We start from the raw sequence: 13,467 nt of genomic DNA on the forward strand, positions 1-13,467 counted from the left end.
CTTTGTGATTGGAATGAAAACATGATGGCCTTGGCAGGCACAAACAGAAACAAGCAGGACATTACAAATCAATGTTGGAAGCTAAACCAAATATTCAAGTTTGTGTTTTTGCTGTTGTAGACATGCCTGAATTTACAATCCCAAGTTTGTCATCTTGCGTGCTTTTTGCCCATTGCAATCAATGTAGACTTCTGTATTAAATTGCTGGGGATAATGCTGGCCACATCACAAAAGCTGAGTGAAGAAATACAGGTATATCATTTGACACATCAGAACCAAAATAAGACATCTGACAAAAATGTAAGCTGTAGTCTTTCTTCCAGCATCACAAAGACATATGTTTTTATAATCATCTCTAGTGTGCATACTGTTTTCATGGTAACCTGTTGTGTACTTTTAGTACTGAATGACACAGAAAACCCCACAGCACTTTAAACATTGTCAGAGGTCTGTGGCACAGGAAATGTTTAAGCAGTCAGATCTTTCTTCACTTATACTTTTTTTTTTTTTCGTTCTCTTATGACAGACAAGTAGTGGTGATGTTTTGTATCTAGCAATCATCAAAAGCATGGTCATCAGCATATATGTGTTTTTTTATTTTTCTTCTTTTAAACTCCAGTTGGTAGGCACATTTCAGAGCTGGCATCATCCCAGCATATCAGAGCTCAGAACAAGAGTGGGGATGCTCCTAGCAACGGAACAGTCTCACAAGCACATATCCAGAGAGAGAAAAACCAGCGTGAGGAGGAAAAGAAGGAGACAGAGAAACTTGAGATGAAGACGGAAAAATCGGTGGCGGGGGAGAGTCGGAAGGGCGGAGATGGACAGAGCGTGGGAGGAGACGGGGAGGGCGTGGTCGAAAGAGAAGTGGAAGAAGAGGATAAAGAAGGGGAGGAGATGGTTATTGATGCAGGATTAATGGAGGAAGAAGAGGAGGAGGAGGAGGAGGAGGAGGAGATGGAGAAGGAGAAGATCATCCAGCTCTTGGTAGCTCCCGATGGTGAGTTTTGCGAATTTTAAGAAAATGTGAATTCAATTTTCATTTCAAATACAGTGGAACCTTGCTATAAAGCATCAGATAAATAGTGAGATACCTAATAAAACGAGGTGATTTTCCAGGTCCCATTCCTTTTATATTCCTTTGTTTTTATCTGTGATATAATGAGAGATATATATATATATGAGAGAGACACCAGACTTTGTAGACTTTGTTTAGAGATTTCGTCTGCTTGCCAGGGAAACTTAAAAGCTTCATAGATGTTTTCTCTCCTAAAGCTTGTGAGAGTGTACTCTCTTGGTGAGTTTACACAAACTATCTGGGTTTTTTTTGCTTGCCAAAGGTTACATCCCAAATTCTGTCATCAGGATGCTGGTCCAGCCACCCAAGCCTCCGACCCCGCCCCCTCCACCGGGAGAATGGCGACCACGGAGCGTGAGTAGAGATTTTACCAGTTTTTGTCGTCATTCTGGTCTTCTCTCTCACAATGTTGCCCTAAAAAATGATTAGAATAATTGTTCAGAAAATTCATTATTAAAAGTTTGTGTCTACATCCTTGCCATGTGTGGTGTTTGAAAGTCATCAAATTTGAATATACCTGCAATATTTCTCCTATCCTTTGTTTCATTGGCAAGTTCCACTTTCTCTTTGAATTTTCGTCTTTTTTTCAACTTTCTTTCTCTTTGTCTTCAACTTTCTCAGTGGTAGTTCTTTCTCCGTCACATTTTTCCCCCCAAAGTTTCAATTCAAATCCTTTCTTGCTTTGCCTCTTGACAGCAGTATTTACATCTAGTTCTTTTCCATTTCAGAATGATGAAATTTTCTTTGCCCTTTTCAGTGTCATTCATTCTATGTCAAGATGATTTTTAGAAATGTACATTGTATAAAATTATATTTTGCAGTTGTGCAGCTGTCATAACATTGTTTAATCCGGTAACTATGATGTGAAATATGTGTAATTGAAGAGAGAAAAATGTAAGCATTACATGAGAAAAATGTGGTGATATGCTTTGTGACATTATGTTGAGAGAACAATGGAGATCCACCTTGCATATAATGATATTACAATTATGTAGACCAAAACATTGCATATGACAGTATCATGAAATATTTCTATGTAAAAAAAAAAAGAAGAGAAATATAAACATTGGATTGGAGAAGAGTGGAGATATGCATGATGAGGTTTTGTCAAGAAAACCACTATTTTCATATTATAGTGTTGTTTCTTTTTTTCCTGGTGTCTTTGTTTCCGTGACTTCTTTATTTGTGATGATAAGTCAGAGCATTTCAGTGCAAATGCATTCCATGCAGGTCATTTGGAACAAAAGTACCTCACAGATGGTCATTCGTGTCTTAGAGTTCCAAGATGGGCAGACACCTTGATGCTTTTGGCAAGATATAACCTTCAGCATACTCCAATTTCTGTTCAAACAGGTTCCTGTAGGTGATATACCTGTTGCTGCACAGGGATCAGAGGACACCGAATATGTGAGTCGCTCACTGAAGAAAAAAAAATCTTATAGAATTGTTTGGTCAAAGATTCAGTCTTTTCCCCCTCAATCTGCTTAAATCACTTGAGCTTAGAGTTTAGGGAAGATGCCTCTTTCTCAGAGAGGTAAACCAAAAAAGAACACAGAACAAGTAGGTGTATATAGAATCACACCCATAATTGAAATAGTTTTGTTGAGTAATAAGATCATTTTTGTATCACTGTCTTACTAATCGTACTGGTGGTAGGGCATATGTCTCAGTAAATTGATACTTGCGGTTATGCGACTAAATAAGTCTGATTGAGTAGTTTATATCAATGGTCATTCTCATGTAAGTCTCAACTTGTGATCATGTGAAACAGTACACGGTGCAAAGTTGATATGTGCAGAACTACATATTCATGAGTCAAATTCCATCGACTAGACCTGCGAGTGATTAAGTACTGTATAACCTGTTGCATACTGTACATGCCATACATTTGTATATTTTGCAAGGTTTTTTTTTATTTTCTTATTTCATGAGTTGGATGCCATTCGCGAATGTAAAAAAGCATGAAAATATTCATTCTGATCCCGATATGAATGTGACATGCACCAATATGTTTCTTCGTTCGTAATTGTGCTCCGCAATTGCGCATTTAACCACTTGCAAAATTGTCAAGAAGTCCTGATTCATGAAAAATTAGACTTGCTAAAAATATGGCATATGCAGTATGTATTATATTTAATTCGTGAATGGAAGGACACTCACAACATAATAATTACAAAGATATATTGTCACTTTTTCAAGTATTTGATCTTGCTATGTATGAGTACAAGAGAGCTGCCACCCACCAAATACAGTGCACTTCTGTTATAACGAACATGGTTATAATGAAATTCTGGTTACAACGAAGTAAAACTTCAGACCGCAACATTATCCACTCTATGTTTTTTTTATTGTTTATTGGTTCGGTTATAGTGAAATTTTGATTTAACAAAAGAAAACTGCCGGTCCTGAGGACTGAATATTATGATGGGAGTCCCCTGTACCAAATGAAGTTTCTGTACTTTTGTATGCAACTAGTGGAGCATTGCTCCCGTCAGCTCGGGCACGGAAATTGCTTGATTCAGCACTCCTGTTGGCAGAGTGAATTACAACCCTGTCCCCCTTCCCATTGAAATACTTCAGACCTCAAGACTTTGTGTAGCATTCTGGTACAGATGATTTTCGTGTAGGTAGGAGAAAGGACACTTGTATGATGTGACTGCCACACTCATGAAATCCAATGAAATGTTATTGAAAATCTCTGCCACCCTGCCACATCTGAAAATATCTGCACATGAAAATGTTCACTCTTTTCACCCTCTTGTATGGCACTGTGTGCCTGGTTAATTCTGTTTGACTGATTACTGCTAGTCAGTGGGGCGACCCACGAGGGGTCAGCATCTCCTCTAGATTGGATTGATTCATGCAGTGCTCACATAGTTATTGGGTCAGCTTTGATGTAGCTTCGTCTGGCTTTGCTTGTCTCCATCAGGAGAACCACGAACCATTCACATGGGCTTCATCCGAAGAGAGCACGGTGGCCGCGGAAACGCCCGTCACCACGCCCAGCCCTCAGGCGTCGGCCAACCTTGCTGCCGAGAAACGGGTTGCCAAGCAACCAGGTGTTGCAGCGGCGGAGAAGGAGGAGGCAGAGGTGAATCAAGGCAAGATCAGGAAGCTGAGCCTAAGTGAGTATCTAGTGAGATAACCCTTATGATTACTGTAATGATGGATTTCTTTCTTTTCCTCCCTTTTCCTTGTCTTTTTCCCCACAAGTGTTGCAAAATCTCCTTGCTCTATGTCATTCTCTATGTGTCGTCCCCTTTCTCTCGTTTATATATGTATTTGTCTGTCTGTCTATCTATCTATCTATCTATCTGTCTATCTATCTATCTATCTATCTATCCATCTATCCATCTATCCATCTATCCATCTATCCATCTATCCATCTATCTATTTATCTATCTATCTATCTATCTATCTATCTATCTATCTATCTATCTATCTATCTATCATCTATCTATCTATCTATCTATAGTATCTATCTATCAGTCTGTATATCATATCTTTACATCTACCACTAATATATTCCCTTATCTCTCTACCTATTTATTTATATCTATCTATCTACCTATCTATTTATCTATCTATCTATCTATCTATCTATCTATCTATCTATCTATCTATCAATCTGTATATTATATCTTTACATCTACCGCTAATATATTCCCTTATCTCTGTATCTATTCATCTGTATACGTTTCTCCACCTATTCATTTATATGTCTCTATCTGTATCTATTCCATCTACAATGTATATGTCTATCTTTTTGTGTTAATGTATACAGCTATCTATTCATTTGTATAAACTGTATGACTTTCTTTATCTATTCATCTTTGTGTCTTGTTAGCCTTATAATGTAATGTAAGAAGTATGATATCACATCTGATATATTGCATCCAGAATTACTTTTCATCTGAATGAACCAACTTAAGCTGAAAAGAATAATAAGAAACTCTGTGTGATGTGATGGTCTGAAAAAAGTAAATATTTCAATTAGGTGATGTGTGTCAATCAAAATCATATAAAATTATCAAGATGTGACTTTAACTAATGAGTAATCTGATAGCAATGTTATCAGAACACCTTCTGTGTTTGAATACGATATGACCTTTTAATTTTGATACTTGACATTACTCTTATGCATGATTGTATACCAGTGACAGAGATAAGACTGACCATTTTTATTATTAGTATCATATTTTTATCTATTTATTTATTTATTTATTTATTTATTTATTTTTTTTTTTGGGGGGGGTAATTCTTTACTACTCAGCATTACTCACATCCTTTAACATCAATGTTTCTTCCTTTGATTTCTTCTGGATGATATCATACAAGCAATAAAATGAGGAAAGCGCAAATAAAATGATCTATTAACCACTGCACCAATTTGTTACATTTCAGAGACAGTTGGAAGGCTTGTCATATCTCACCCAGGGATGAGCGAAGAAAGGGAGAGGACGGTAGGCTTCACAAAAAAGATTCTGGATATAATAAACAAATTTTCATAGATTAAGACGAGACATAAAAAAACAAAAAACAAATTAAAGCAAACCCAAATGTAGTGAATGTTTATAAGCGGCATTGTGTTTGCATGATTTGCAGTCGACAGTTGAAGCATCTAACAACCAAAACTCATGTGCCACCAGAGCTGAATTGTGTGCTTCTGCTATAATCACTTTTTCACATGTATATTCACAAGTGAGTACATAGGGCCTCCTGTGTATTTTCATGTAGCTGAGATGATCAATGCATTCTCTTCCCCCCGAAATATAAACTAGATTCGGTGCTGACCTGTTCTGCCATTTTTTTTTTTTCAGATGCTTTCGAAGAAGAAGAGCAGAAAAGGCAGAGGTATCAACACGGAGCAAACAAAGCGGAAAAGATATGGGAAAGTGAGAACTGTCGTCTTGAAATCTTTTGATACTTGGAATGATGGTGCTCTCATGGGCCTATGGTCTGAAGGCATTAGCTGTGTTATCCCCTATGAGAATCCTACTTGATAATATGACATCTGTATTGTATTGTTTTGTATTTATTCAGACAAATTAAAACAATGTGTCTAAGGGAGCAGAAAAAGTTATGAATACAAATGCTTGTCTGCACCTCTCAGATACATTGTGCACAAGTTTATGCGCAATGAAAGTACATGTACAAATTGTAATGTTAAAATACATAAATCTAAAATGCATTTATAGTGCAATATACAAGTAAGATTAAGCTCTTGGATTTAGAATAACGTTGCACAAAAGAGGGATACAGTGTATTTAGTGTAATAATGCATGACATTGCACGTTGCGTTGCCATGTTGGGAAAATCTCCACTAAAATAATGGCTGTGATTATAATTGAACTTTAACCTGTTGAGGACAAACTCCTTTTGCTAGTTGAAGACACATTTCCCATAGACACCTGTCTGAGTATACTCGGGACTAGTCTTCAACGGGATAAAGGCTTCTTCTGATGTTGAAGACAAAAATCTTAATCTAGCCTGAACGTTAACATGCATGCACCAAAAATTTCACTTTTCTGAGATCATGTCATAATCCCTTATAGACAGACACATTATCAACTCACTCATTTACATATTCACATTAACTGCTCAAGAACTGTTTTTTGAAAATTAGCAAAGCTTCATAATTTCATAACTTCTATAATCTTTAATACAATTTGGATTAAATTTTCACTTTTGTGAACACTTCAACATGAAATTGTACTTTTTTTTATCAGTCTAACTTTTAGCTGGTCCTGAATTCCCCTTTAAGTTCTTGGCCGCATTACCAGGCACATATTGTTCTGCTCATACAATTCAGGAGAGGTTTTCTAAGATAAAATGTAGCTGAAGATCCTCCTACATTGTAGAAACATATAAAAATGATGATGATAGCATGATAATTAACTTCTTTACCAAACTGGTATTTGGCTTTTCCACAAGTAACACTTAAGTGCAATGCCTCTTGCACCAAATTTTATGCATGGTATTTTTCAGGTTGGCCCCCTAGATGACATCCAAGGGGAGAAGGAGGGGAGCGGGGATGATGAGGTGGCGGAGGATGAAGAGGAGGAGAGAGGCCCGCTGGACCGCCTGCTCAACCGCATCACCAGCATGTACTGGTATCCCAAGGGGCTTAAGATGGACGTGCTGACCACGGTCAAGACACTGCGTGAGTCCACTCCTGATTCTTGGGTGAGGAGGGAGGGGGAGGGGGGTAATGATAATGAGAGGGGATGATGATAATGACAAGTTGGTCTTTGATTAATCTAGAGTAGACTCTTCAGTGTTGGCACTGCTCTCAAAGAGGGCTCCTGTCATTATCATTACCCCAGCAAGGAGCACACTTTAAACGACAAGTTCACCTTCATATAGGGACCTACATATTAAGGACTTAGAGAATGCAGCACTATCAGTAGAACACATTGGAAACCGCTTTTGATGTCACATGTGTAGAATGATACAAAGAAAATAGACCATGCAATTCTAAAAGGTATCAAAAGTTCATTTGATGAAAATCGGTTTTGAAATGGCTGAGATATCCAAAAACAAGGTGAAACAAAGAGATCCTAATAAAGTTGTGGCATGTCGCCTTTTATTATTATCATCACTTTTTTTTATGTCTCAGCCATTTGAAAACCAATTTTCATCAAATAAATGTTGAATCCTTTTTGAAATTACATGCTCTTTCATATTTCATAAGAGGTTTCTCATTATCTTACTTAGAAATGTTCACAACATGAATCCCTTACCTCAACCAGTACTGTACAGTCCCTTTAAGATACAGGCTCATAGATGCTGTACAAGCTGTGGGGAATGCAATCACCAAGAGTGTTATCTCTCACATGCTTTGCTTAAAAGCTTAAACGCTCTGCAACAGAGATTAAGTTCTGGATCCCTCCAACACGTTGGAGAGAACATTGTGTTTGCTAGTGGGCATTTGATGTGATAAATAGATTCCAAATCTTTTTGTGACAAAGTTCAGTAGTGTCAACTGATTGATAGGTACTGGTGGTTATACGTAAAGCCATTCTTGTAACGAAGTTTACATTCTTGTCTTCTCACCTATCGCTCTTTGCTATGTTGTGTTTCAGTGAATCTGCTCGACAACGCATCGGATGAGCTCTACAAATTCATCTGCTCGGCGTTGATTGAACTGAATGAGTGAGTATTCATTTCCGTGATCTCGTCACCGTTCAGTGTATGATCATCACCGAGGCACTTGACACGAATTCTCAATTTTTCGTTTTGCCCTGACCACAATTTTCATGATGCAAAACACATTGCAACTGATTGATGAATTGCCCTTCACTGATGTAAATAAACACTTACAATTCAGCGTTTTAGTAGTAGCCGTGATAGAAAAATCACAGACATACATACTCATGTTGCGCTAGAACCAATGATCCACTGATACTCCACAGCAAATTACATTGGTTGCATTACACTACAGTGTACGTATAGTATATCCACTTGATGTAATTATGCAGTTGGAAGAGCATTAATCAATAAATTATTCAGGGAAGTGCTCAGCTATGTATGAATGTACACATAATTGAGTGCATGTGCGGGCATATGAATGTATGACACCACTTTGTAACAGTATTCCATTTTGTAGTTATATTTTTTCTTCTTACAATTACTTGTCTTTCTCATCTGTCATTTTATATCTATTCCTTGACATCTACGTACTATTTCATAAAAGTCTAATATTGTACTAAAATATATTGATTAATATTTGTGTGCCTTCCCATGATTATCTTTTGTTGGATGATTCTATTTTAATCACTTAGTTGGTCCGTGCACCATACCTCATTAATGTTTCATTCCTCCTTTCCTGAAGTATTGTTGGGCTCAGCGAAAACCTGCTGGACTCCATCATCCGCAAGTTCCTGCGGGACCTGAAGAGCAGCCTGTTCATGACACGGCTGAACGCCATCAAGACCCTTGCCAATCTCCATGACAACAGGCCCTTCGTCGTGCTGTCGGTGCTCAACTCCATGACGGACGAAGATGTAAGCACACAGTTTAATGGCAGCTGTTAAGAGTTGTGTGTGATTCAGATGAATTTGTTTCTCATGATGGTTTCACCATAGGCTGATTGATGAATGAACAGTCATGAAATATCATTTTCTCGCTTGTCATTTCCCATTAGAATGATGCTTAAAGCCGAAAGATAGATAGATAGGTTGCTAGATTAGATAGATAGAAACAGTGTAGATAGATAGATAGATAGATAGATAGATACACAAGTAGATAGATTGATGGATGGATAAGAAGATTGATAGATCAGAAGATATACAATGAAAAACTAATTCATGATTAGCTGCAGAGTGCGTGGTACTGGGAAGAAAGAGAGACAGACAGATAGACAGAAAAAGAGACAGACAGACAAAGCTATTAGAAACCTGTAAAATAAATATTGAGAGAGGCCATAATTGTTTTCAGATTTTGACACCCTTTGCTCCAGGAATGCATATATCTTTAACATCAGTTTCTTCTCCAGCTTAAATCCCGCTGGTTGAAAGATGCCACGCCTTCCCTTCCATGATAATCAAGTATGAACAGAAACATACCAAGGACGCGCATCCACTGACCTGATATGTACATGTGTTATGGGTTTTTATTTCCTACCTACTCTTGCAGGCATCTATTCAACAGGAGGCTGCGGAGGCGCTGGACAAGCTCGTTGGGATCTCCACCAAGGAAGCCATGGAGAAATACCTGGCCAGCATCGGCATTCTGTCCCAACACCAAGAGGTGAGAAACTGGGCCTTGACCCTGTTGCATTAAAAAAAAAGTGCAATCAAACATAAATCAGGATATCAAACGTAAGTTTGGTATCAGCGAATCAGAATTGAGTATTCAGAGGCTTATGTTTGATTTTCTGGCTTATGTTTGATTTTATAGCTTACGTTTGATCTCAGCCTTTATGCAACAGGGCCCTCAGGTCTGCAAAGTGGGAGTATTATCTGGATTACATGGAGGTGTTAGGTCACAAGGTTAAAGGTCACATTCTGAGTCATGTTATGGATTGGGCTTTTGTCAGGAGGTACATTGTATTGTCTTCAAGGTCATATTCCTTTGACAAATTCAAGGGTTATTCTTGAGGGTAAAGGTCACACTCCAGAGCAATGCCTATGCCAAATTCAAGATTATAGACCTTGAGGGTAAAGGTCACACACCAGGGTAATGCCCATGTCACATTCAAGATGCTTGACCTTGAAGATAAAGGTCAAACTCTTGTAAAATGCCTATGCCAAATTCAAGATTTTTGGCCTTGAGGGTAAAGATCACACTCTAGGGAAATGCCTATGACAAAGTCAAGATTTTTGACATTGAGGTGAAGGTCACACACTAGGGTAATACCTATGCCAAATTGAAGATAGTTGAATTTGAGGGTAAAGGTCACACTTTAGGGTAATGCTTATATGCCAATTTCAAGATTGTAGACTTTGAGGTTAACGGTCACTTTCTAGGGTAATGCCTATGCAAAATTCAAGATTATTGGCCTTGAATGTAAAGGTCATACTCTAATGTGATGCTTATGCCAAATTCAAGATTGTAGACCTTGAGGGTAAAGGTCACTCTCTAGGGTCATGCCTGTGCCAAATCCAAGGGGGTTGGCCATAAAGGAAAATGTGCTGTGCAAGTGAAATACCTCGGCCATACATATTTATTTGCACCTGTACATGTGAGCCCTAATTTGTTAATCTGTCAAAGTTTGCCTTCATAGATGCTGTTTGCTGTCTTCCTTAATGCTGTTACAAAATGAAAGTAAAGATCAACATATTTTCATTTTCATGTCAAAGTTAATGGGGATTTCAGCTTGTAGGGATAGGTTAGAGAAAGATGTAGAAGAGAGTTATTATGTCATGTCATTATATTACAAGCCATGTTTTTTCACCGACATAGTTGTTAGTCTTGTGATTCAGACCTCATTACGACCTGTACACCGGTAATGCCGGGTGAATTCAATTGAGCTAGTATGTATATTTGGAAACAGGGACAACAAAGCATCAATAAGCCATTTTTTGTCTCATGCAGGATCCGTTAGCGGACCTAGCCCCAGCGATGCCGGCGGGAAAGGCAGCGCGGCGAGAGCACACTCTTGACTTCCGTGACCAGCGTTGTGGAGCGTCGGCTGTCGTCGATCTCTCCCCCCAGGGAGCGGGTCTACAGCCCGGAGATGGTCGAGGAATGGCTGGAGCGCATGTTTCACGACAGACAGCTCTACGAATACAAACATAAGGTACGCCATTTGGAGAAGGAGTGAACGACTAGGGTGAAAGGGGGGAGGAGGTGGGTAGGGCAAGTTAAGGAACTTTCCTCTATCAAGAAGCTTTTTGTAGGAAAAGCCATGTAATCAAATTTGTTTGTTTGTTTGTTTGTTTTATTTCATACAGATCATTCAAACTTTACCTTTAGGTACAGGATGATAAAAAACCAGCTGAAACTAATGTCTAGAGCCTGTGTGTCAGCAGCCATATGATACATCTCGTGTGTATTTTGAAAATGTATTTTCGATGACAAGCTTATCAGGTAAAGAAGACCATAATATGTTTGGTGTATGAAATGTCACCTATTTCAGAGTGTGTCTCTTCTTGACTCAACTCTAGATATGGTGCAGAAAAAAAAAGGTCATATAATGGGTCAAATCTCACCTCCTCTAGTCAAAGTAGTAAATGCCACTTTCTTCCCTGACTTTATTAGCGGAAAAGCAGTAAAGACTGATAAACAAGACAGAGGATAACTGTGGGAGAGATTAGGATGATAAGTGGAAATAAAGTATAAACTTCCTCAGTCTGGAAAGATATGATGTGAGAATACTCCAAACGAGGAAATGGTAAGAATCGGAACAGAGACAGGTGTTTATACATTTTAACCTTCTGGAGAATATGAATGTAAAAAAAAGAGAAGATGATATTAACAGGTACAGAACGAAGGAAGCATACTGCCAAAGATATATAAACAAATGGAACTGTGCCTCACTTTTACTTGCACATGGTTGTGTGTGCACAGGAAGTACAGCTATGCTCTGAAAACGTTCCATTTGTGTATTTGATGTCGTTTTTTTTTTTTTCCAGGGCAAACCTCACGCTCCCATCCAGAAGAAGAAGAAGCGCAGAATGTCCCTCGTTCATCGACCCCACAGGCAGGAGGGGCAGGATGAGGGTGTGGAGCAAGAGATTCTGGAGGAGGAGTTTGAAGATGATGATGAGGAAGATGAGGAGGAGGAGGAGGAGGATTACTATGATAGCGGGGATGAGGGGATGATTGAGGAAGATTCTCTGCCGGGTGAGGATTACTCTGTCTCGGAGGAGCAGCATCCACGGCAACGGAAACTCAACAAGCACGAGGCGATGATGCTGGCCAAGGAGGCCTCGATGCAACGGGAGAAGCTCCTGATGGAGAAGGCGGCGAAGGAGAAGATGCGGAGGCACATCGAGGAGTACGAGAAGGCGATGAGGAGGAAACGCCGGAAGATGAAGCACTTGTTGCCCTACCATGCCGGCTTCTACTCGTACTATGACAGGCTGGAGCTCCTGGAGCGCCAAGGTCGTCCCCATCATCCCCGCCAACCCCGCCAGCAGGGACTGGTGAGTAAGAGCATCTTGAACTCCGTTTCAGATCTTGTGGAAGCGACTGTCAGCAGCACGGTGGAGACAAGTCAGAGTGCCTGGGAGCAGGAGAAGTCCTCTGCCCACCTCAAGGAAGATGCTCACGAGAGCAACGATGAGATGTCGGGTGATTCTGGTGTCACTCCAAACCGGCCGAAGAAGTTGGGCCTAGCACTAGGAGGCGATGTGCTGGAGGGAGATGAGTCCGCTGGACCAGGTACTTGTGGAGCAGGAACCGGTGTTCGCCTGGAGAGGAGAAAATGGAAGATGGACCAGCTGATCGCAGAAGGGCATGCCACACCGTGGCATCCCAAGTTTGGCAGGCCCGACGAGCAGGCGGGTGACTCAGGCCTCGGCGACAGCATGGTGACAGGACCCAGCCAGCTCCTGACACTGGATTCCTCCGGCCGGGAAGGGGCGACCAGTGACACCCTGTTTGGCACTGAGCAAGGTGGTGAGGGTATGGTACCCACAAACAAGTCAAACCCACGTGACCTGGACGTCCGGCCAAAGTCCAACCTGACCATGGCTAACCTGCGGAGACATGAACTGCTGAGTGCACGCGCTGAAAAGAGAGGAGACTCTTCTCACTGCGGTGGTAAACATGGAGTGAGTATACCTGTGTTTGTTACATTCTAGAATAATACTGAATTGAATCGCTTTTTTTGCTCTTATTTGAATGGCAGTGAATACATATCATTGGGAAAAAATCCAGTTGAGGTATAGGCATCACAAATTGTTTTCACATTTACTTCCCTTTCTGATCACGCCCTTCCT

At 39.9% G+C, this 13,467-nt stretch overlaps 1 protein-coding gene across 1 annotated transcript in view; it reads left to right on the forward strand.

Moving 5' to 3' along the window:
- LOC139735940 (uncharacterized) overlaps nt 1–13,467 on the forward strand; it is a 43,107-nt gene that overhangs the window by 25,767 nt on the left and 3,873 nt on the right. Inside the window, exons 21-31 of the mRNA XM_071646693.1 lie at nt 620–850; nt 1,341–1,432; nt 2,432–2,485; nt 4,008–4,203; nt 5,483–5,541; nt 7,067–7,241; nt 8,164–8,233; nt 8,913–9,084; nt 9,716–9,829; nt 11,136–11,321; nt 12,157–13,299. Coding sequence (XP_071502794.1) covers nt 620–850; nt 1,341–1,432; nt 2,432–2,485; nt 4,008–4,203; nt 5,483–5,541; nt 7,067–7,241; nt 8,164–8,233; nt 8,913–9,084; nt 9,716–9,829; nt 11,136–11,321; nt 12,157–13,299 — 2,492 coding nt within the window. The remainder of the gene's footprint in view (nt 1–619; nt 851–1,340; nt 1,433–2,431; nt 2,486–4,007; nt 4,204–5,482; nt 5,542–7,066; nt 7,242–8,163; nt 8,234–8,912; nt 9,085–9,715; nt 9,830–11,135; nt 11,322–12,156; nt 13,300–13,467) is intronic.

The sequence above is a fragment of the Diadema antillarum genome, unplaced genomic scaffold (genome assembly GCF_040938485.1).
Source record: "Diadema antillarum isolate AM-2024a unplaced genomic scaffold, OU_Dant_1.0 seq00000611_RagTag, whole genome shotgun sequence".
Taxonomy (NCBI): domain Eukaryota; kingdom Metazoa; phylum Echinodermata; class Echinoidea; order Diadematoida; family Diadematidae; genus Diadema; species Diadema antillarum.